Source organism: Theobroma cacao, chromosome 9, assembly GCF_053813885.1.
Source record: "Theobroma cacao isolate CCN51 chromosome 9, ASM5381388v1, whole genome shotgun sequence".
Lineage (NCBI taxonomy): Eukaryota > Viridiplantae > Streptophyta > Magnoliopsida > Malvales > Malvaceae > Theobroma > Theobroma cacao.
Window position 1 is genome coordinate 7,472,669 of NC_142647.1, and position 25,211 is coordinate 7,497,879.

The 25,211-nt window shown below is 35.9% G+C and overlaps 3 protein-coding genes and 1 pseudogene across 6 annotated transcripts; 2 read left to right on the forward strand and 2 right to left on the reverse strand.

The window, feature by feature from the left end:
* Positions 1–1,049: 1,049 nt before the first annotated feature.
* LOC18588824 (uncharacterized) lies at positions 1,050–2,742 on the reverse strand (annotated as a pseudogene).
* A 1,193-nt stretch (positions 2,743–3,935) lies between these two features.
* On the forward strand, positions 3,936–8,703 carry LOC18588825 (uncharacterized). Its single transcript, XM_007013495.3, has 4 exons — positions 3,936–4,566; positions 6,153–6,273; positions 6,914–6,973; positions 7,081–8,703. The coding sequence occupies exons 1-4, from the start codon at positions 4,436–4,438 to the stop codon at positions 8,488–8,490; spliced, it is 1,722 nt and encodes a 573-aa protein (XP_007013557.3). The 5' UTR covers positions 3,936–4,435; the 3' UTR covers positions 8,491–8,703.
* A 1,513-nt stretch (positions 8,704–10,216) lies between these two features.
* LOC18588826 (uncharacterized) lies at positions 10,217–20,660 on the forward strand. Of its 4 annotated transcripts, none has more exons than XM_088809793.1 (10): positions 10,217–11,721; positions 12,079–12,540; positions 12,670–12,971; positions 13,506–14,402; positions 15,561–15,722; positions 15,836–16,738; positions 16,818–17,033; positions 17,686–17,946; positions 19,559–19,640; positions 19,726–19,863. In XM_088809793.1, the coding sequence occupies exons 1-9, from the start codon at positions 10,521–10,523 to the stop codon at positions 19,634–19,636; spliced, it is 4,482 nt and encodes a 1,493-aa protein (XP_088665919.1). In that variant the 5' UTR covers positions 10,217–10,520; the 3' UTR covers positions 19,637–19,640; positions 19,726–19,863. The 4 variants fall into 4 exon arrangements, with proteins under 4 accessions (XP_088665919.1, XP_017983237.2, XP_017983238.2 ...); XM_018127748.2 differs by lacking the exon at positions 19,559–19,640 and adding an exon at positions 20,481–20,660 and having other exon boundaries at positions 10,221–11,721; positions 19,726–20,005; XM_018127749.2 differs by lacking the exon at positions 19,559–19,640 and adding an exon at positions 20,481–20,660 and having other exon boundaries at positions 10,221–11,721; positions 12,121–12,540; positions 19,726–20,005.
* LOC18588827 (BSD domain-containing protein) lies at positions 20,536–24,274 on the reverse strand. The gene is made up of 3 exons (XM_018127751.2): positions 23,442–24,274; positions 22,473–22,657; positions 20,536–21,239 (listed from the first exon to the last, which is right to left on the reverse strand). The coding sequence occupies exons 1-3, from the start codon at positions 23,965–23,967 to the stop codon at positions 20,712–20,714; spliced, it is 1,239 nt and encodes a 412-aa protein (XP_017983240.1). The 5' UTR covers positions 23,968–24,274; the 3' UTR covers positions 20,536–20,711.
* Between the last annotated feature and the right edge of the window lie 937 nt (positions 24,275–25,211).

Below are 25,211 nucleotides of genomic sequence, written 5' to 3' on the forward strand. Positions count from 1 at the left end.
TCATCTTTTTTATTTAAAAAATTTAAATTTTTTATTTATGATCTTTGAATTTATTTTAAACCCATTCATCTGTCAATTTATCATTAGAATTTATATGAAATATGGACCAAATTTGTCAAATGGCACCTTGATAGATATATACGAGGAGAATTTATCCAAAATTTACCAACATATTGATGGATAGCTGAATTTGAAATAAATTTAAAAAATTGCAAATGAAAAAATAAATTCATTAAATCACAAATAAAAATAAAATGTTACTAAAAAATCACGAACCAATGATAAAATGTATTCCATTAACAGTGCTAAAACTTTATGCCAATATTAAATTAAGTCCAAATACTTGATTGACCAAACAAAAGCCGAAGCAGATTACATATTTATTAGTGCTAAAAGAGGGTGTTAGTCTTTGGATAGAGAGTATCGGGCCCAGATGTTTTTAGATTTCTTAGACAAAGAGTACTGGGTGTAAGCCCAGATGTTTTCAGTTTTCTCTGGTTGATCTCTTCGACGTTAACGGATGGAGACCAAGTCCTTGTTTCGGACTTTAAATTTACTAGCACAACACACAAGTTTTTGATACTATTAACCTAAAACGAATTGGTTTTATATAAATAAAGAGAATTCGGTCCCAAAAGATGTTACAAGGGCAGATGTCAAGTATATGTTGTATCCAGATTTGGTGTGTAGGTGGGGTAAGGGTTTTATTAAATTTTGAAGGATTAAAACTCTAGTAATTTTGATTTTTCTATCAATATATTATGGAAATCTCTCCGTTGCCTATATCCATGGAAATAGGCTACAAATTAAGCTGAATGACATAATCATAAACTTTTGAATTTTTGTTAAATGCATACTTTAATTCATTGATTTGCTGAGAGAAAAAAAAATTCCTTGATTTGATTTGCATCATATTGGTAACACTAGCCAAGTCATAACATATGCAGACTACCTTACCTAAACATTTAGGAAGCACAAATGAAATTTGCTTTCAAGTTTACTTGGAAGAATTGCACACTTATATCACCTTTTTCTTGTTTAGAACATGTCTACACAAGATTGTTCGGATAAAACTCCGGATTGTTCATGACCATTAATGAATCTGAAGATTGCCTCGCTTGTATTGATTTTCTCTGGTATCTGATCATCCTGATTAACAGTCGAATAGAATGACCAAGAAAAAGTGGCATCATCAAACTGCCCCAAATTAACATCCCGATCACTAATACCCTGAAAGAAACATCCGATACATGAGAAGGTGTGAAAGCTAATATGGACAACATATATGTCATTGCCATAGCAGTGATTGCAATCCACATGATCACCCTCAAAATCCAAGCAAAAATTCTCCGCCTGAAGGGTAATCCACTGATGAGCAACAGGATGATGCTGAGAGATGCCATGAAACCGGTTGTGTTATACGTTAGGAAACCTTGATATCTTTTTGGATTGTTTTAAGCCATTATGAATATTTGATGCGAAACCATTATTATTGCTTTCTTGCCATACACCGCTTGGAGGATTGATACCAGCTTGGAAAGCCATGGTAGCAATTAGTGAGGCCACTACCATTAGGGCATTGCGTTTCTTCTCCAGCCAATCAGAATGCCTCTTAACAGGCTTTTTGCCATGTAAATTGTTGGGAGGGACGAGTGGATGAATTCTATTAGATGCAGGTGAGGATAAAATCCTGGTCCTCATAGCTTCAAGTTCATGCTCTGACAAAGAACCCCTTGCACTTACAGCTCCAGCACTTTGAAGCGATGCAGCAATCTCTAGTCTCTTCCATTCTGGGATAAAAGATCGAGCGGTGTATATCCATTTGCATTTAGAGAATTCACTTCCACTGAAGTATTAGCAATCAAGAACTGTACAGCCTGCATATTTGAGTCCTAGACTTAGTATGTTCCCCGAAGTTTCCTTAATTACCCCCATGGAGACAAACAAGAACAACAAACTAAGAAGGATGATAAAGATGATTATACTAAACACGTTCAAATAATTCCCTTCATGAATTTATCTTATTTCAATAATTATTAAATAAATAATATAATGATAACGAGATGATCCGTTTTATTTCATAAACCGTTAATGTTACTTTAATTCCTTCTTTTCTTCCCCTTCAAGAAAGAGAGCATGTATGACTCCAAACTTGACAGTGGCTTACAACTAGAGACCTAGAAAAGATTATAATTTTCACTTCCAAACATACCTGAATTTGTTGATCGGCCACAGCTAGATGCAAGATAGTATTGCCATCATTATTCTTAGAATTCACAAACTCATCGTCACCAACGGCCTCCACCAAGAACTTCATTGCCTCCAACTGGTCTCACCTCTGTTCATCATCATTCGAGCCGCTCGGGGCCTCGCTTGAACCAACTCTTTCAAGACAATAATGTGACCCTTGATGGCTGCAATATGCAGGGGGGTTTCTCCCATCTCTGTCGCAAGCAAGGCACATGTCAGGGTCAACCTGTAGCAACCTGCTCACTATATCCAGGTAACCTTTTGAAGTTGCTAAATGAATTGGTGATTCTTTTCGGAAATCAAGTTTTTTCGCAAGCTCGGGCTTCAGAGTCAGACTTGTTCAACAAATTCAACATGTCCTAGCATAGAAGCTACGTGTAAAGGTGTTTCAGCATAACAGCCAGCTATAAATCTGTCGAGAACTAACGCATCCTGTAGAAGCAAGGAGATCACAGACCCGTCCATCGCCGCTTCGAAAAGCCTCCTCTCCATTTTCTTTGCACAGTGTTCATTCATGAGATGGATTCCAAATTACACACGTATATATAGCTAGGGGTTGATCTTCACTCATCAAGTCAAACTCCAAAGGCATGCATCCTGTTTTATTTTCTTTTCGATGCCATTTATGACATTATGCTCCAAAGAGAAGACTGTTGCTTGCACGCTTTGAAACATTCTGGAACATGACATGCAATTCAACAATGTTAACTAAGCACAGGAAAGTAGCCAAGATAAATTAATCCCTTGAATTTGGATTAACGGTAACATCGATATTCTCTTGTCCAAGGTCAAACGTGATCCAAAGCCAGTAAACTGCTCTTTGGATTTTTCCTTTGGTCCTTTTCATCGTGCTCCATTCTCATGGTTAAGAAGAATTCTGCCGGCATCATGAAGAAATTTCAGGTATTTTGGTTCTAACAAATCTGTTTTTTTCTTTGAAAATTACATAGATTGGATACACTAATTGAAATTTATGTAAGGTTTCACTTGAGCCCTTAATTTTTAAAATAATCAAATTATCTTTCACATTACTTAAATGGTAAAATTGAGTTTATCAACTTCTCTTATTTTCTTTCTTACTAATAATGAATAAATCGTACTGTTATGTAATTTTTGACATTTAAACACAATCATGAACATAGTGTTTAATTATTTTCATTCTATTTTTTTCATCTTGCTTCAAATTTTTTCTTTACATTTTATTATGAATCAAAAGAATGAATTAGAAGTTAATAAGATACCAATATATATATATATATATAAGATTATATTATTCTTACATCGCAAATAGTATTTTCAAACTATACAATAAAATTAAAATTTGAAAATATATCTTTTCATTTATCGTGTTAATTAATTAATTTTTTAAATATATCTTAATAAAATATATGATTACTTTAAAAACTCCCCTAATTAACATACATAACAATAATTTTTCGAAAATATAGTTATTTAGCTGATATGAAATATTGTACCAAGAAAAATTATTAGCTAATTTCAAATTATTAACATCTTTATTTGTATCTAAAATATTAATCAAACGAGTAAAACAAAGCGCACGCAGAGAAAAGAATTAAACCCTTACAAAGTATTTTAAGTACGAACATTCACCGTACCCGATCCTAATGAGAAAATCGTAAAATGGTGCATCTCTATCTTACGTGTTTGCAGTAGGTTACCGTGCTTTGACATTTGGTGAGTGTGACGGTAACGTTAATATTCCTTTCTCAAACCCTATTCCGAAGGGGAAATGAAAAATCGTTGATCAAATCCAATTCGAAACGCACTGTCCCACGCTACACTCTGTACACTGGACTCCCTCTCGATCGTACGGCCCTCCTTTCTGATTTTTCAAGTAAAAGAATTTCCCCTTTCATTTCACTAGTATTTTATCATTCATTTCCTGGATTTTTTTTTTAAGTAAAAATTCCCCTTTTTTTTTTTTGGTTTGAATTTGTCGTCGTTTAACCGAGAGAGATATAGTAAAAATTTTGGTTTGTGGATTTTGGAAATTCTGGGAATTTCGCCAATATATGGGCTGGAGGGATAAATCAGCCCAAGAGGCTTGGAGGAGTATGGAAATCAAGTGCAAATGCAATCATCACTTCCCGCTATGAGACGAACGAGTCAGGTAACCTGAATCCTGGTTTGCGGTGAAGATGGCATAGATGTAATAATAATAACGATGGGGAAAAGAGAAGGGTCAGGTTCTGGGAATTTGAAGTTGGCTCGTCCAACAGTTGCTGAGAAGCTCTGGGATGGGTCCCTCCAGCTTAATTCTTCTGTAACTGTGTCGGTTGTTGCCTTCTTCAAAAGGTTATTCAGCTACTCTTTTTTTTTTCAAAAAGAAAAAAAAACAATTTTGTTGTAGCATTAGAGATTTTCAATTAATTTGTTTGCTAATGTTTTGGCTCATGAAGATGAAATGATCTGGGTTTTGCTTTGCGTGTAGTTGTTTTCAAACCTGTTAAATTACTATTAACTGTTCTGTTCTAAGAAGCATTTCAAAAAGATATTAATTTTCTGGATTTGCAAGCTCTCAGACTCACTGCAAATAAAAGCTTTGTAGTGTTTTATACTATGCCAAAAGTCTTATGTATCAAAGGAAGGACAACCCTTGTTGGGAAAATTCACAATAGCTCAAAAAAGAGAGCAATTCGGACCAAATAAACAGGGCAAAATCACAAGTTAAACAGTTTATTGTCTTTGGATTTTTCTTTAGCTAAAAAGGCATAAAATACACCAGAGAACTTGATATCAATACTTTGTAATTGATGCTTAAAGTAGAAAATAATAATCAAATTGATCAGACGTGTGTTCATGCAAACTATGCTACATTTGGTATGATGTAGGATCACCAAATTTTTTTTCATGAGAGAAAGAATCATCTAATGAGAGATGGACATGGAACTGAAACCATTTGACATTTTAATTGATATAACTTCATTAGAATTTGCATTGGCAACCTTGTATTAATGGTCTAAGATCCACCTGGATATAGTATGAAACTGAAATGGATATTCAGGGAATTGTCCTTTCAGTTTGGTCCAACAACCAAATCCAATATAGCCATTTGTTTATAAGAGGCGACAGATGATGAATGTATAATCATCAAATCTATTCAGTGTGGAATATAAATTGAATAAGCAAATAGTTGACATTCATTAAATGACAAATTGCCCTTCCCTTATGTATTAAGATCTACAACAGACCCAGGAATTGTGATCTATACTTTGGAGTTATGACTGATCAATGCCTCCCTATCTCCTGCAACTATCCTCTGTGAAGAGAGTTCACAGTTACTCCTTGTGGAACTCTGAGAAACTTGAGTCTTATAAAAGATGCCACTCCATGAGGGAAGGCCTCTGCCGCATAGAATTTTTGTGTTGCTTGATATTGTCAGCCTTGTATTCCTTGATTCTTATATTATTATTTTTGCTATATTGTAAACAACATAATGTCATTTTTTTTTTTTTATAATTGGGGGAGGGGGGATTCAAACCCTGCTCTTTAGGTAGGGGGATAATGCACCAACCAATGAGCCAAATGCTTGGGTGCAAACAACATAATGTCATTTCTGTTCACTTAAATCTCTCAAAAGTAACCTTTTATTTTCATTGCTCTGATTCTTTTTTAACAATTTTATCTTCATGCCAATAATCAGTAATTTCAGATACGCAATCCTTTTATTTTTTTGACTATTTCTGGTATATGTTCACTTCTATACCCATATATTGGTGTCCTAGTTGGACACCTGGTTTATGGTCTCTTGGCTTACTAGGTCGGTTTTTTCACTGAATGCATCATTGATCGTTTTGGTATAAGATAGCCATCGCAACATATAAGGTTTGAGTAGTAAATCTTTTATAGTTAATCTTATTTACAATGGATTTGTTGTGTAGTGGTGAAAGGATGCCTTGTGTGCAGTGGTCTGGACTTGTAGAAGTCAAAGGAAAAGTTAGACTAGAGGCTTTTGAGAAATATATTCAAGATCTTGCTCGCTCACGCAATAGAGGGTTGATGGTAAGATTTATTTTCCTGAGTTATTGTCATCGAACTCAGATTATGTAGTGTGTGATTTGCCTCTATAAATTATATCAGGATCTTCCTTGTGTTATATAACCAGGTTTGAAAGTGATAGACAGTTAAAAACTTTAAGTTCCTTAGCACAAAGAGTTTCAATTGCATGCAAAAGCTAAGTCAGTGTGTGCAATACCCTTGAAGTCATCTTTTCAAATCTCTTTTGGTGAAGAAATGCCGTTTTGGAACCCAACTGCAGAGGGGGGAGGGAGGGGAGGACAGAGGGAGAGAGGTTTTTTCAAAATTAAGAACAGTTACTTTTTGTAGCATAGTGTTTCATGCATAAGTGAAAAGGCCCAAAGCCAGGTTAAACTGGAGGTAGCCCTACAGATGTCTTCGTAGCATTTTGATTATCTCAAGTCTCAACTCTCAGGTATATGTGCCCTTTTAATGAATAATGTGAGCATAGTGATTTTGGAATCAAATTCACAAATCTTTGTATTGAATCTTCTCCCATAACAAGTACAAACTGTAATGGGTAATATGCTACTTTTTAGTTTTTTAGTTTAGGATTAGCACATTGCTAGTTAGATGTACTTTTCTTTAAATCAAATTTCTGATGGATCAATGCACTCATATTCAGGTAGTATCACTTTGCTGGAAAGAAGGGTCTTCTGAATCAGGACTGGCAGGCTTGAAAGAGGTAGGTAGATTGAAAAAAGAATATGAATATGGTCATGCAGTGCCTGGAGTGCCTCTTGAGGATTTCTGATCAATATATTAATTCATATTTTCTTGTAATCCTATCAGGTTGCAAAAGGGTACAAGAAAGGGGAAAGAGTTGGGTTTGCTAAACTCTCACCAGGTATTGATCTTTACATATGTCCTCGCAGTGATGCCATAATCACCATACTTGCAAAACATGGATTCTTCAAGGGCATGGCTGCTGTTGAAGATAAGCAGAACTCGTTAATTGGTTGTGTTGTTTGGCGAAGAAATCATGGACCTTCTAATTCTGTTAAAAAGGAGCTTGAAAGAAAGCATTCTTCCTCGACAGAGCAGCCTCTGAGCTCCCACTCTGAACAAAAGGTTCTGGGAAAAAAAAATGACATGGCATGCATGCAACCAGCTCAGGAATCCCTCCCACTCACACCAATAGCAGACTGCATAGGCATTGGGAGTGCTATAATCAATAGAAATGAAGGTGAGAATGTAGAGAGTAGTGACATCCAACTTGCACTGCATAACTCTCCTTCCAGTGCTAATCTCTTGTTTGCAACATCTGCATTGAGCAACTTAGTAGGACTTCAAACATCTTCGTTTTCTGACTCTGTCTGTCACTTCGGACCCAAGGGGCAGTCTTCTGAAAGGGAAATGTCTCTTACAGCTAACTCAGAATCAGGGAAACCTAAATCTAGTTTGGGACTTCAAAATCCTGTCTTGTCTCTGCCATCAGTTATAACAAAAGAGCACATTCCTGCTGCTGATGATGATGATCTTCCAGAATTTGATTTTGGGACTGCGTGTGATATATCTCAAACTCCAAGAAATAAGGTTTTAGATAATGCAGAATTTCACAAGAATGTTCTGGTTGAAGGATTAAAGAAAATTGTTGGGTCATTGCCGCTGACTTCAACTATACAGTCACTACCTTCTTCAAATAAAAGACGAGCAGAAAATTTCCCTCTTCCTGAGTTTTCTTTCGACACTATTCTGAACTTGCCTCCACGAAAGAAAGTTTATGAACATGATCAGACGCCAGTATTACCAATTTTAGAACCCAAACAGACCACCAAAAGCCGCACAACCTTTACACCTATTATCACTACCATAGTTGCACCACAGAAGAATATCTTTGATGATGATGATGACATGCCTGAATGGTGTCCACCAAATGTAGAGCTTTGGAAGCAGACAGTTCTTGAATCAGCAAAGGTAGTGACGGCTTCTATCCATCCTACTCTATCAAACTCGGAGTTAGGAAGTCCATCTCCAGGCCATCCAAGTCCCCTGTCCTCATCTTTAGCTGCCCAGTTGCCTGTTTCTACCCAAAGATCCAATTATGCAAGTCATTGTCCAATAACTGCCTCTGTGAAACCAGCACAACCTAGACAAACTGATAGATATATACAGAAGGCTCCAAGTTCTTTGACGGGGTCCAATTCTATCCCTCTTTTGAGGCCACCCGTCCACCCTCCTGGATGGAGGGGCAGGGAGTGATGAAACCGGCTTTCTGAGGTAAATGTTAGATAGTTAAAGTTCTGTATAAAGCCTGTTCCAAAGGGGGTTGAGACTTCATAGAAGCCAAGGTAAAGGGAAATATCAATTTGTAAATAAGCAGTTAGTTGATGGGCAGGTTCATAAGTGGACATTACAGTTTTTCAACATCTGTTGTCAGTTTTTTCTGAATTTCAGATTTAAATGTTGTTTTTATTTTTGCTTTCCCATACTTATCATAAGTCTCTTGTCGGGTGAAGCAAATAATTCTCATATATATGGTGTTGCTGTCTAAGATGGTGCTTTGAGCTTTACAAAGTGGCCAGGCGTAGTGCAGCTGGAAATCTGTTAATAATTATGTAGTAATGTTTACGATTTTCTTTCTCCACCAGAAATCATTGTCCCAAAGAGGAGCAGCAACTAAGAATATATGTCTTCAAAATCAGTGGCCAATCTTTCTCTATTTTTCTGTTTAATGCGCTCGCATAAGCCTTTTTTAGCTGCCGGTTGAATACACAACATTGTCATTGTGTTTGGTAGCAGGGAAAGTAAGGAGCATTAAGTTTAACATGGTACAAGGGAGAAAAGAACATTAATATGCTATGTTATACAAAAAAACATTTTTAAAAACAAAGATAAAATATTTTCACTCTTTTAACTTTTAGTTATAATTTTTCGTGGGTTCTTTAGTTTTTGAAATAAACAGTTCACTTTAAAAATGTAAACACAATTAATAAAAAAATTAAAATATTAAAATATTTTTTTATTTATTTTAAAAAATATTATTATATAATTCTTTTTGAAAAAAAAAAATTAGGGAGCCATGCTTTCCAAGGAAGGCAACAGCTGTCGATGCTCCTTTGATTTTTTTTTTAATTATATAATAATAAGTTTTAAAATTAATAAAAAATAAAATTATTTTTTTAATATTGTTACATTATTAAATTAATGGTTGACTAATTGTTAGATCTATATATCTAGCAAAAAAATTTTTTTTTTTTCAGATGAAGTTTTTATTTCGAAAATTAATAAATCTGTTTGGAATTTTGATTAAAATTTAAAAAAAATCTAAGTATTTTACGTTAAAAACAATAAGGTTAAACTTTTTTATTTATTTTTATTTTTCATCTTCTAAAAGAGATATCCAATTTAAAACTGAGATAAAAATTAATAAAAAAAATTAAAATTTAGCTATCCTTATTCACTCCATCGAATGATTTTGGAAAGACTAGCTATGACTTCCTTGGCTTTCCAAAATCAACTTTGAAAATATGGTAACCTAATCAACATTTTAAAAAATTCACCTTATAACAATTATTACTTTATGGGTTTTTTTAAATTTAAATTTTAATATATGGAAGCCCAGACAACATATCATAAAGTTCTTATGCCAAATCTCAATTTCACTGGGTTTGGTAGAATGATAATATAAATATGATGTAGATATAGAAAACTTACTTGACCAAAAATGTGTATTATTTGATCTAAAATGAAAAAAAAAAGTAATTACAATGATTTGATTTGAGTTATATTGATTTTTGAATAATTAGATTTAAATAATCAAATTTAATTATTAACTTAAATTTTTGTTTAATGTAGATGTTTATTATTTAAAAATCATTAAAACCTTTAAAAATAAAAAAAAATTAAATATAAATTTTCTGTAATTTCTTGCGGACCACTCAACGCCGAAGTCCATGACATTCCCTTCCTTGTAAAGGAGTCACTAGACCCAACAAAGGACCCTTCTGTTTTCCCTCTCATTTTTTTCCTCTCTCTCCCAAATCTCTCTATTTTCTTAGCAAACAAGCAGAATCTAGAGAGAAGGGAATCAACATAGTATGGCCAACAAAAACCCAAAAAGGATACCTTGAAACCCCATTTCTCATCGAATCAAAGAAGACAACAAAAGAAACCCCGTATTTTTACACATCCCAAGAAAACAACCCAAAACCCCACCAAAACCCATAAACAAGACAAGGAAAACCCAAAGCAAACAAGAACCCGCCACGACATCATCTTGAACCTCGTACATGTCAGATCCTTCTTCCCATTCCCCGCCGCCGGAATCTCCGGTCACTGTAGACCGCCGCACTGACCATTCGTGTCTCACCAAATGGACAGTCTGTTACAACTCAAAACTCAAAACCAAGAAAACCGTTTACAGCCCATATTTTGACGTGGGTGGCTTTGATTTCCGCCTCTTGTTATACCCAAGAGGTGATTCTTTGGCCCCTCCCAGTTACCTTTCTTTATACATTCAAATCAATGACCCGCGCTGCTCTTCCAAATTTGATTGCTTTGCTAGCTATAAACTAAGCATTTTGAACCACGAAGACAAGTCAAAGTCTTTGACCAGAGAGTCTTATTATAGATTCTGTAGTAAGAAAAAAACTATTGGTTGGGGTGACTTTGGAGTTGCTACTTCAGTTTTTGATCCAAAATCAGGGTTTCTCAACAATGGTTCTTTGCTTGTTTCTGTTGAAATTGCCATTTTAGATGAGTCAGTTTCATTCTCCAGAGATAATAATAATACTAACAACAATGAGGGGGAATATTCTATATCTTCTTTAGGTTGTGACTCTGTTGTCTTGAACGGGAAATTTACTTGGAAGGTTAAAAATTTTAGTTTGTTCAAGGAAATGATCAGGACCCAGAAGATGGTTAGCTCTGGTTTTCAAGTTGGTCAAGTTGTTGTCCATATTAATGTGAATAAAACCAAGGTTGACGGAGTTGAGTGTTTGTCTTTATTTTTGGAGGCTAATGAGGCACACAAGTGTCGTAAATGTGTGGCCCTTGTTATGAGTAGTTGGAGTTTGTTTCGAATATCGGTTTTAAATCAAAGGCCAGGGCTTAATCATATGCATAGGGACTCATATGGGAGGCTTAGTTGGGATAATTCTAATGGAGATGATACAACTCTAGGTTGGACTGATTATATGAAGATGTTTGATTTTATTGGGTCTGATAAAGGGTTTGTTGTGGATGATACTGTGGTTTTGACAGTATCTTTCAATGCGATCAAAGAGTCTAATATTACTCTAAGTGCTGGTTTAAGGAATTCTAGTGTCACCAAAAAAGGTGACACATATATGGGAAAGTATAGCTGGAAGATTGAAAATTTTACGAGGTTGAAGGATATTCTGAAGAAGAAGAAGATGAAAGGAGTGTTTGCTAAGAGCAAAAAGTTTCAGATTGGGAATCATGAATTTCGCCTGGTTGTTTATCCTAGAGGTAACTAATATAAAGCATGACTTAAAATTCTTATTATTTCAAACTTATTGTGCTTTCTGAATTGTTAATAGATTGTGGAAATAATTACTTATCACTTGTTAACATTTTGGCAACATCTAGATGGTCATGCAATTGTGAAGAATGAGCAAAAAAGTTGTGAATGCTTAAAAAAGAATTTGATGCTAACAAGGATTTTATCTCTAGAGAATTTTAAGCCACATGTCCAGTCATTCAGCAAGAGAAACATGTATAGTTGTACTATTTAAGCAGCATACTTGTAACTGTTAGACTAATGGCTTGATATAAGTATGAAAGACACAACTGATAGGATTGTTTGCTAATACCTGATGACACCAGGGCTATCTCAGAAACCTTCCCACTTTTCGATGTTTCTTGAAGTTTCAGATCCTCGAAATGCTACCACGGATTGGAGTTGTTTTGCCAGTTATCAGCTAGCCATTATGAACCAGAAGATGAGAGACAATTCTATTGTGAAGGAATCACAGGAACGTTGCTCAAAAGCTACCAAAGAATTGGGATGGTCTGAATTTGTGACTCTTACAAGTCTCTTTGATAAGGATTCTGGGTATCTGGTTCAAGATACTGTTATCTTTGGTGCAGATGTTCTTATTTTGAAGGAGACCTTCAAAATGCAGGATATCCCAGAGTCAAGCAATAAACCTGCCCGTAAAGATGGAGATAAGAAAAGGTGGTCGATCACTTGGAAGGTGGAAAACTTCTTATCCTTCAAGAGAATATTGGCAACCCAGAACATATATAGCAAATATTTCCAGGTTGATAAATTAGAACTTCGAATGGGTAAGGCAGTATGTATCATTTGTTGGCTTTCTCTTCTTCTTTTTTTTTTTTTTGGCCACATGGTTTCAGTAGACACTTGGTAATTTATCATCCAGTTTGCTCTTCCCTTATTCTACTATTATAATGCAGGGGTACATGTATTGTCTGACACCATATATGCATACTTGGAGTGTGATCCATCGGTTGTGAATGATCCTGATAAGGATTTTTGGGTTAGTTACAGGATGACTGTGTTAAATCAAAAGCACCCTGCCAAAAGTTTCTGGAAGGAGTCTTCTCTATGTACAAAGACTTCTACTAATTGTGATTTGCAGTTAATGAAACTATCCAATATGCTGGAAGCAGATGCTGGGTTTGTTATCGGTGAGATGGTTACTTTTGTTTGTGAGATCCTTGATTATTGCCCGTGGTTCGATTTCTCAGAACTGGAGGTTAGCATGCTTTTTTGTGTTTTTCCTGAACAATAAAGATGATTTTCTATATGTTATTCTGTAGCTTCTACCAGTTATTTAGTGCTAAATTATATCCCCCTGTTTTTTGTCCATTTCTAGCTTAATACTTCATTAGGGTGATCAAATTATCTATTCGAGATTAGTATTTATGTATGCTGATTAACATTTTCTTCATATCCCAGTGAACACAAAAAAATATCCGTGGAAAATTTTTTTTTTCAATTTTTCATGGCTTTACCTATTGAAAGGTTCTTTTTCTTTCATAGAAAAAGGAAATAAAAAGATGAGTAATTGCTTCACACAATTGTTCTCTATATCTTTATATTTCTTTTAATTGGCTGCAGGATTCTTTCTCTTGTCATGGACTGCAGTTTCAACTGAGTTTTACAATATTTAGTACACAATGCTGATATAACTCTGTTCCAAATGCTTGAGGGTCTTTTTTTTTTTTTTTTTTTGCCCTTGATGCTACAATATTCATAAATGTTTTACCATTCAGAATATTATGTGCAGGTTCTGGGTGATGTCACACCAACTAAGCTTCATAAAACCACTAGTTCTGAAACTTGTAAAGTAATGAACGGATGTAATGTGGATATCTCCAGACAGCTTCTTGAAACCGCAAGAGATCACCTTAATGTTGAACATGATACTTCTCTGATACTTGTTATTCTGAAAGAGGAACTTAAAAAGGATCTTGGCACATTCGCTGGAGTTTTGGTCGGAATGCGGCTTTACCTTGACAATCCTGTTAAACTGAACTATTTTTTTCGCCAATTGTCCAGTAGCATGGATACAGGGCAGGTAAATGTTAACGCAGATAAATTTCCATCCAAGCTAGCTGCTTCAATCATGGATGCTGATTTCTTGCGTCAGAAAATTGACAATGCACTTTTAGATGTAATGGTTGAGTGTTGCCAGAGATTAAATAGTAAATCTGGAGAGGATCCATATGATCCAAGTTCAAAACCATGCCTAGATACCAATGAAGCTAGCTCTCAATCTAAATTTCATTGGCAAAGTACACTTCCACATTTTCTTCGATCTTTAATATACGAGAGATTCTTTGGGATTGATGATTGTATGGACAATGGAAGCAATACATCTGTGAAAGCTAATCTTGGACAGCACGATTCTTCTTCTGAGTCATCTGAGGAGATCTTAGCGTTTATTGTTAATTCACTGAAGGATCTAGATGATGATGTTACACAAGATCCCTCAGAGCCAAGCCGAGGGTGTCAATTTGTGGAGAAGATTTTAATATTACTTGATGAAGCTCCTAAGCATCTGCTACCAGATCTAGTTTCTTTGTTGCCCAAGTTAGCATATTGGTTTGAGCATAAAGTTGTTGCTTCTGCTCTTTTAGATCAGCTCCTACAGCCAGGTGCAGAATCTTCAATGCGACTACCTGTGAGACATTTTCATCTATTTTCACCTAATGTTCCTTATGAAATATATTAAAGTTGTTTGAAAAGGCTTTAACCATTTAACCATTTAATTAAAATTAAATATTTAATTTTAGAAGGGTTATTTTGCTCATATATGTTCTGGTTTAGAGTTTAGAATCAGATATTCATATTAGTCACTATGAAATTCAGGTCTAAAATTCTGTGGGTGGCATGTTCATGATACACTTAAGAGCATGCTAGACAGGAGCTTGACACTCATTTTAGTTGGATGGTAGCCCTTTAGCATAGTCTATTGAGGTTTCAATGCGCATCGTGCAGTTCTTTTTATCACATGTTTTTTACCTTTGAGTGTGGTCTGTTTTTAAAATCATACAAATTTTTGTGAACTTTCTAAAACTGGCTATCAACCCTTTGGTAAATGTTATGAAGTGATGAAATTGTTCTTCAAACTTTATTTACTTGTAAGGGCTATACTTTTCTCAAGAAAAGTTGCTACCAGATGCCAATGAATTCTTGAAGAATTCACTTCCCATTGTGGGAAATTTCAACTAGAGTTTCAAAAATATCTGTATTGTGGAATCTTATGACTCCCCAACCTTATCCATTTTGCCTCTTAAATTTCGTCCCATATATCCTATTGAAACTAGAATGCAGTTGATATTCATAGTTGAGACTAAATTTAACAGTTAATATTTATGATTTATTCTTTTTTTTAATTGTTCATCTCCGTTGATACCTTTTGTTCATATTATTCTTAGGCTCTAAGCTAATCTTATAACCTCCATTTAGTTGTGAGATTTCCTCATAAATTATCCTGCTGGTCTGAGTTGGTATCGAATCAATATTTTTGTCACCATTTATAGCATGTAAAGCAAGATTGTGCAGAAACAAGTCTGCTGGGGATTTCTTATGTACTGTTGAAAGTTATGAACATGCAAAAAGCATTGCAATTTGTGATTCTCTATGTCTTTCATGTCATTACCTGATGCATAATGAAAAGCTTTCTTTTCAGTTTGTGAGAGCCAACTGGCAGACCAAGGGAGTCAAAGTAAATAAGAGTGCATTAAACAAGTTGGCAAATAAACACTACTGTTATGGAGCCTGCAATAGCTTTTGTTCCTTCTTTTCCCTTTAATAACTAAATATTTTTGTTCTTCAGGTTCTTGAGGCCATGTGTAAATTGCACTTTGGCACTGATGTTTGGGAATGTGCATTCTCTCAAGCTTCTGAAGTTGTGGGTGATTTAAATGGTGAAGCACTTGGAGCTGCCATCTGCTTATTATTTAAAGCTGCATCTCAGTGCCGGCAAATCCCTCAAGCAGTGAGCATTAGAACATTGATATATGGGGATTTAATAGTTCTGTGAATCATAGTTTTTATTTATTTTCCCAACAAAACCCTCTTTTGATGTGTTTACCTTTATTTTCTTTGTAGGTAAGTATCATTCATCAAAGGTTAGAGAGTCTGGGAACTGAGGTTTCACTTTATGTGCTGGATCTTCTTGGAAAAACTTTGAATAGTTCTGGTGACCTTGCGGTAACTATGTTAGGAGAAATCGATTCTGTCTTTTCACTTGATCAAAAACACTTGACACATTGTATTAGTCCCTCATCATCTGGTGAAAATGGACTTGCAACCAGGAGTTTGCATGCAGGAGATCACCATTTTTCTGATATCTTTATGTTGTTAGAGATGCTGGCCATGCCTGCCATTGCTATGGAAACTACCCAGGCTTTTGAGAAAGGTATTGCAAATGGATTTATCATGGATCATTCGGTGAAAATGGTGTTGGAAAAATGTGCTTCAATATTGAGCGTCAATGTAGTTTCTTCTGAAAAACATCAGTTTGGAGACACTGAGACGGCAGGAAAAGGAAGGATGGATTTTTTGTACCCAGAAGTTTTTACATTGCTTTCTGGTCTTGCTGATAAATTGTTCCTTTCTAGACACTCTCAAGTGCGTGGGTTTCTGAGAAAGTTTTATTCATTAATATTGACACTGTTTGCGGATGAGAATTATCAAAAGAAGGTGTTGAGAAGATTGGTTGATCATGCCACAAGTGCTGCTAATAATTGCTGTGAAACTAGTCTGGATGTATTGGTTTTCTTGGTTCACAGGGAGTGTAAAGTTGCCAGACTAGTTCTAGACATGATCAGAGATGATTTTCAACTTGCTAATTCTGACCGTTCTGCACTTCAGAGCCAATTATGTGCTAGAGAGGATGAAAATATCCGTGCTGAGGAAGAATTGCGAACTGAACTTTCAAAGATGAGGATAGAGAAAGCAACTTTGTTAGAAAGGCTGCATGAGTCTGAGGCTACTATTCTTGATTATAAGGTGTACTTAATATCTTTTCTTACCAATTTGGATGGTGAAACTTATGTACCTGCTTTTTGACAGATTTTTTTTGTGACAGTCTGAAATGAGGCTTGAAATGGATCGTTCTGCTCAGGAAAAGAAGGAACTTTCTAAACAGGTACAAGCAGTTCATCGTCAGTTTCAACATATTTGTTCCAAACAGAATGATAAATTAGTGAAGCTCTCCAACGAGAAAAAGGTTTATCAAGATCATCTTCGTGGCCTGGAGATGCAGCTTTCTCAGTTGAAGACCCAAAAAGATCGAGAATTGAAGGTATATCTTGTTTGCAAGTTGTTTTTACTCTCTTTTTTTTTTTTTTTAAAGAGCAATAAAAGCCCATTGTTTTTACTCTTTTAGCTTGTTATCTGAGATAAAATTTAAATAGATGATTTTGGCTGGAATCTTTTTTTGGATTTTCTCTTTTCAAGGGGAAGCAGGCTGGAACCTGTTAACAAAATGTTTTTTGTTATGTTGGTCTGATTATTATTATGTGCTGTACTGATCACTACTTGTGCTGATCTTGCTAATATAGCTCATTGACAGTCTGAACTGATGTTTGAACTTTGAAGTAGACTTCATTTGCGAGTTACCAAATGGTGTAGTGAGAGTGAAATATAATTGAATAATAAGTGTGGCAGAAAAGCATGACTTAACTAATATTCTTTGACATGGGTTGAGTGATAGTTGAGGAGCTGTTGTCTACCCTGGAGAGTCAGCAAAACTAATGCAGAAGAATAAACTGTGATTTCAGTTATGATAACATTTCACTATTAGAAATTTTAGTTTAATTTTTGCATCTAACCCTGTTGTCCTTGCTTAATTATCTTGGTTTTTTATAACAAAAGTCTGTATTTCCTGTAAAAGGCTTCCTTGTGTCTTTGCATTTGAAGAGTCATTGGTGCTGAGTTGAATCTAAATGATGCAGAAAGTAGTTAAAGAGAAAAATGTTCTTGCTGAAAGGCTGAGGAATGCAGAAGCTGAGAGGAAGAGATTTGATGAAGAACGGAGAAGATGCGCTTTGCAGGTTGTAGCTCAAGAAGCGGTACAACAGTCACTTTTAGATGAAGTGCAGCAGTTGAAGCAGAATCTTGGGCAGATTAAAAGAGAGAAGCAAGAGAAGGAAGAGGAGGTTGAACACTGTAAGACATACAATGATGAGCTGAAAGTGGCGTTGAATACTTGTCAGGTTTGTTTCTTCTTGCTTTCTCTTCATGAAACCTTTCAAGGTTCCATCATCTATATGTAGGACGATTTTCTGCAGCTTCATCCTTAAATGTATTAGCTCAGAATATGATTCTTTTAATGCCAGTATGTTAGGTTAGAAATTTTGGTACCTGAGACTTTGCATAGCTCAGAATGTGATTCTTTTAAACCCTAAACAAACTGGACCTAATTGACCTCGTGGTTCAGTTTCATATTGATTTGGATAATTCGAAAAATCAATATGAATCAAGTTCAAGTTTAATTTAGGTTCTCAAAAGAAAATCCCCAAACTAGAACCAAACTAAATTATATGTAAATTTTTTATATATTTTGATATACATCACATAAATCAAGTCATATTTGTCAATTTCTAGACATTAATTATCCCCTTTGGTTAAAGAAAAAACTTATTCTTGGTCCCTGTGTAAAAGCTGAAGATTTTTGTTGAGAAATTCCTGAATAAGTTTTCAAGACTAATCCTTTATTCGAATCTTAGAATTAATTCTTCAACCAATATGTTATCCATATCTGGCTTTTTTTCCAGTTCCAATTAATCTTCCTTTGGCTTGCACCTCTATTATGCACTTGGGTTTTGCTTGAATTCTTTGTGGACATAGGAGAAAATGGAATGAAGAAAAAGAGTTGATAGAGGTGCATAAAACCCACAGTGCTAAGAATTAATTGGCAGAATAAGTTGTAAATTAAACTTCATTCAATTTTCTGTGTGTTCATAAGAATTCAGATTTTAAATCAGTTTACATTGCTACCATGAAACTCCTAGCACCTGTCTTTCATCCCAATCACAACTACCTCAATGAACTCTGCTTAACCCTAAGCCTAACATAGTATTTGCAAGTAGTGGTCACAAAGCAGAACTGCTTCTACATAGTTTTTTACATTTTTAATTTCTTCTAACCTCGTACAAAGCCTAATTACTTATAAATTTCCAATCTCAATTAACCCCAGAATTCAAACTCAAACCCACTTTTCTTGTTTCCCTACAACAGTAATACCAATTCATGCCAATTTGATGCAATCTCTCCTTGCTCTCCTACATCAGTAAAATATTTATTTTTAATCCTGAATATTTTTAAATTGACAATCTGAATCCAGGAAAATGGATTTTAATGAGTTGAGTTAGACTTGTTCTCTGTCATGCCTGGTTTGGTTTTGTATGATTTCGTTAAAGTCACTTCGGTTAGTTTGGTTTAGATTTTCTTCAAAAACTAACTGAATACCCTTACAATCAAAATTTGATCATCAGATGCATTCTTCCCGTAGTTTAATGCTCCTTTCCATCAGGGACACTACGGGCTGCCACTTGCCTTGCTGGTAACTTTGTCCTGCTGTTTGAGTGGCTGTCTTCTTTGGAGATTTGACATAATATCATGTTTCACAATGACGAGGAGAATATGGCTATGTTCTCTGTCTCCCCACACCCTTCCTATGTTTAAGATTAATGTTTTTGTTGTTCACATGCTTCCAGCTTAGGCAGGGATATTTACAATAGCTCCCCTCCCTTAATTTTTTGTCTATTACTTTCAATATGCTTTTAATCACCATTCATATGCGTGGACTTCGCATTTCATCACTAGGTCCCACACTTGAATTTATTGGTGATTAAGGCTGTATTGGAAAGTAGTGAACAACCTCCCAACATGGTGCTCATATAGACTTGTATGGTTCTGATCCTTACTGTTCTAACTTCTTCATACAGAGATTAATTGGTTCCTGAAACTTGGTGTCTACAATTTTTCTGCAGCAATATATCCAGTCCCTTCGGGCTTCACTTCAGGAGGAGATGCTACGACATGCTCCTCTCTATGGATATGGCCTGGAAAATCTGTCAATGAAGGAACTAGAGACATTATCAGGCATCCATGAAGATGGCCTAAGAGAGATCCGTGCCATCCAACATCGTGTAAGAAGCAATAGTGAAAGCCTTCCCCCTTACATGACTACAGATACCCTTCAAAATTTTGACGGTGATGTACCCTCCAGCCCCTTGTCCTGTTGCTTCAGTCAACCCAAGTGATTTTCAGGTGAACAACAAATAGGCTTATTCATGTACATTTAACTTTGCATTGGGAATCATATAGTTATCAGAAAGACTTCTTTTCTCTCATCTGGTTAGCCTTGATTTGTTTCACTGGCCAAGCTCATAAATGCTGCAAGTTTCTTTTTCTTTCATGTTGGTGCATCTTTATAGTGTACAGTTGTAACTGAAAAGCAGAACATTTTGATGTCTGTCAAAAGAAGGAAAGAGAATTAAATCAAAAGTTGCATTTGCCAGCAGCCTTCTCATCAACAGTGCAAGCAATACTACCGTTCTCGAGTTGTATCGCATGTTGCATGCTTGCTTTCATTTCTTTTGTCATTTTCACTAATCGAATCTTGTTCTTTGGCGGATTTCTTTCGATTCATAATTAGTTGCAATTACTGTTACTAATATTTCTCAGATCGGCAAGAAGTACAAGACTGGATAAACAATTCCAACACTGATTTTTCTATTTACAGGTGTTTTGCAAACTTAGGAGCACAAAGAGGGAGGAAGAACGCATAAAGACGGAAATTTACAAACCAATGTTTCAATTTATGTACATATATTAACAGTAACAGCATTGACAGTTGTCGACTTCAGAGGTGATATTGAATTATTAATTTAAACACAATTGTGTGATAGGTTGAGATCCGCAAGTACAGTGGGGAAGGAAACGGTTCTGTGAAACTTTACAGTAAATCAGAAAATCAGTGGCCACTGGCCACATCGACGAAATCATCGTCAGTGAGCCAGTCATTTGACTCCTCACCTTCAGACTCTTTATCTCGAGAATTTGATTGGCCTGCTTTCTGTAAGCCGCCACGAGTTTCTGGACTCTTGTTCAGCTGAACCCAGTCATTGGAACCACTAGGTGAAGAAGCTTTGATGTCCTGTTTCGATTTAGGCACTGATACTTTATTAGAAAGATAATTATCATCATCTTCCAGATCACTGAACGAAACATCCTCTTCATCTTCAAGGTTTTTTTTCACACTCACACAACTTCCACTAGAAATATCTCCTTCTTCCAGCCACTGCCCAGCATTCTCTTCATCAGTAATCTCTAATCCTTCTGCGTTTACGATTTCACTGACCTTTTCCTCAGAGGAGGCATTCTCTCGCTTCGTCTCACTAACCTCGCTGCTCTCTTCAGAGGCATCAAGACTACTATTCGCAACCTGTGCATTGTTATTGTTTTGCAACTTCTGCAGAAGTGCATCTCTAGTTTTAACAACCTGCAACGTAAGTAAACCTTCAATGACAACGGTTTTGATGGCATAAACCAAAAACTTACTCTCACACTAGTAGAGCATGCTTTTTTATTCAAAGCCAGAGAGTGAATACAAAACATGCAGAGAAATTAGTTACAATGGAGCAGAAAAACACACACACATGCACTTCAGAGATAAAAGAGAATCTAGTACTGGAGAAAATGTAGTCACAGTTGAAACCTTCACTTTATATATATTTTCCAAAATGCCCATAATGAAATTTGATTATATTCTTTTTTCTAGATTTTGGTGAACTTGTAACTGAGACGACTTGGTAAAGACCAACTTAATCATTGCTTTATGTGTTGATATCGATTAAAGAGAGCAGAACATGTGTTCTTGAGCTTTACAACATTTGTAAGGGAATTCCACTCTACATTTAAAATCCTAACCTCAATGCTCGCCCCGCTAGAAAAAGTTCGGCAAGCTAGAACTATTGATTGTTTCACCACTAAGGTTCAGCCAAGAATACCTATTCCTTGTTTCCTATCTTTCTACCAAATTCAAAGGCCCTTCAGCTCTGATTGCTGATGCCCCAAACATTGTAGATTTTTCTGAGATAGAGCAACACACAGGAGAATCACTTCTTAGAGAAATGAAGAGGAGAATGGAGTGAGGGTGGATTTGCCGCAGAAGAGGCAGATCATAGATTCAGCAGATAGTGGGCGCATTTTATTGGGTTTTCAGCAGGGCACTCTAGGAGTTGCTAAGATCAACATGAAGCTTCAAAGTTGTAGCAAGCAATACGTATAGACACTATTGACAAATATACACAGAAATAATTAGAGCACAAGGAACCCAGTATTTGCTGCATTTGACTACGTACACAGGAATATGTCATTGACCTATACGATATCAGGCTATTTGCTCATCTGTCTACAAGAATAACCAATATGTTTCTGAAACATAAAGCATACATGTCAGGAAAAGTTAAGTTGACTAATTAATAATACAAGGGAATAAAATATGTTTATACTACTATTCCTACTTATTTTTTTGGCCAAATTTCTGCCTACATCTAATGCATGTGATTTGAGGTAGAAAGGATACATAAATGGCAAACGAGTACATTTCCAGATGAATTAAGGAAAGCAGTTGATGATATGGTCATTCTTGATCAGAATATATTATTTCTACACTCTACCGTGCATGCAAGTACAATTCAATATAACAAAATAAAGATATTAAAAGTCTTGCCTCAGGAGTTGATAGAAGCTCAAAATCATGCTCATTCAGTCTTGGAAGCAACAATATGAAATATATCATCCAAAATCTTTCATCTCCCATGTGACTATGAAGGTTAACTTTAAGATCTTCAAAACTCGGGACTAAGTGTTCAATATTTTCAGCATGCTCTCTCTGAGCCTCTGACATTTTGAAATCTGCAATAATAAACCAATATCTCAAAACCAATTTTTCCAACATTTTGTTAGCTATCCTATACATTTCCAATAATGGAGAACTGGAAAAGAGAAAAGAAGCTCAAGGGTAAGTTCTCTCCTAGTGTCCTCATATAATATGCTCCCGTTACACTAAGTCTATGGTCCAAAGTAGCGAGCCTTAATCTCATCGCCCAAGAATCAGTAATTTGCATTTAAATGCCAGCCACAACCAAGTCAACTCCACCAAACAATGAGAGCCAATACCATTTGTTCACCCAAAACAACTCAGCCAGATTCATACACTCACCACCTACACAGATAAAGTTCCCCCAATAACAATGCACATTAATGCAAAAGTCATTTCTTGACTAAGCACACCCACTATAATGGCATAATAAGTTATCAAACCTACAGGATTAGCATAACAGAATTCACAGTATCAACATTGTCTCTAGTTAAGCAAAACCATAAAGAGTGCATAAAGATCCCGCTTAATAATGAAAGCCCCTAAGTCTAGGGTTCCAACATCAACAAAGAGTTACATATTGCACATAGCGTAGGCATCACATAAAAGCAAACATTTGATTTTCCTTGATCCTATAACAGAAAATAGATATCATTTTGGTAATACTTTGAAGAACTATTAAAATCCTACACTTATAATCAAACTTAGAGTTTATACTTTGTACCAATTCAGAAGTAAAATGCAACAAAAATTAAGTTTGAAGCAAAATTTATAAAAAAAAAAAAAAAAAAAAAAAAAAAAAAAGAAAGAAACAAATACCGTTATGTAGTGTGAGAGGAAAATCTGTCCAGAACTCTGGGCGGTTGGAAATTTCTTTAACAAATTCAACCACATCTTCCGTAATTCCCGGAACTCCGTCGTCGTCGTCCTCGTCGTCGTCGTCATTTTGACCATGATCATCTTGACTTGGGAACTGCAAGAAGCTGGAAGCGAATTTGGAGATCTCCGTCACCGCTTTGTTACTCGATAACAACGAAAGCCCGCTCTTGAAGCTTCCACCGATCTCCGCCAGATCGTTGCGGATCCCCACGAGCTTATCCGACGGCTGCTCTTGTTCTTCTTCTTCCTGATGCTGTTGTTCTCGCTCGGCGGCGGTGACGGAAGGCGGCGAAGATGGAGGCGGTGCTAAGAAGGCAGCGACACCACGTAGTTGGCGACCGATAGTCTCTCCGAGCACCGAAAGGTCCTCCTTGACGCCGGCGTTTCGGTTGGTGGGACTGTGATCGGGTGACGACGTGGGCGAATCAGGAACGTCGGATTGCAGAGACTTCAACAGCCAAGACATTATGTACTATTATGAATTTAGTTTGGTTTTGTCTGTTAGGTGAAAAATGGAGAGAGAAAAGAACATGGAGTTGTCCTTTCTCTTTTCTGCAAATAAAAATATATTTGAACCTCTTTTCCCTTTTGGTATTGAAAAGGAAATACAAGAGCTGGTGGCGGTGTTAGAGTTCGTTGGCTGAGGGCCCTTTATTTTTCTATCCGTTGTCGTTGGTGAAGTTTCTTCTTGGTGTTCGGGTTTTAACTTCCGTCCCGTTTGCTTCCTTGCTCTGTGTATTTATATCCTTGTTTGTGGCAGTTTACATTATGCTCCACACCTCACCATTTCTCTCCGTTTTAGTTCCATCAGCAGTCAGCACTCTTTTTTATTTCTTTTTCTTTTATTTATTTATTTGTTGATTGACATTTATGTTAAGTGTATTTTATGAAATTAAATTAAAATAAATTTGGTGTTTGTTTTTCTCAAATACATCAAGACCATGATTGAGCTTAAAGAGGCATTAATGTAGTCTATTTTGGAATTGAATTTGATTTCCCATCAAATAGGGTGGGGATCAAGATTTGAAGAAAGTATTCCAATCAACATAAATGACTCCACCCGTCATGTACGTTTCGTCTCCGTTTCTTCAATAATTAGTAGCCCCATTTTAAATACAAGCCTCCATCAAACTTTCCATTTCTTTTTTCCCCCTTCACATTTAATTAGCATTTTATACACGCTCTGCTCAGTCTTGACATTTCATTTCGATCTCAACACAGTTCTTACAATCTCATTTCAATGTAAAACACCAAAGATCACTGATTACGGGTTTTAAAGCACTCGTAAAAATGATGAAATATGGGATGGTGAGGTTCTCCTTGATTCACACTCGAATTATCAAATAAAAATGGTCCAAAATGATACAAGACGAGAACTTTGGTTGACTTTGAAATTGACATTCTTGGAACTAAGGTCCTTGGCTCTTTCCTATGTCTTGAATTCAAGACACAAAAACCAAGAGAGGACCACATTTTGGTAGAATGGATAGTCTAATTGTGTGCCTGCTCTTGCAATTGGCTCCACGATATGCATCACAGCCGGTGGATATCAAGCTGCAGGTGCGATTTCTATTTACGTCGGCCATCTTCGGTTGAACTTCACTGGCTTAATATATAAGCAAATCCATGTTTTCTTACCTCGCAAGTTACAGCTACTAGTAAAGGGTGCTACCCTAAATTAACTAAGCTACCTTCTTTTATTACATGCCA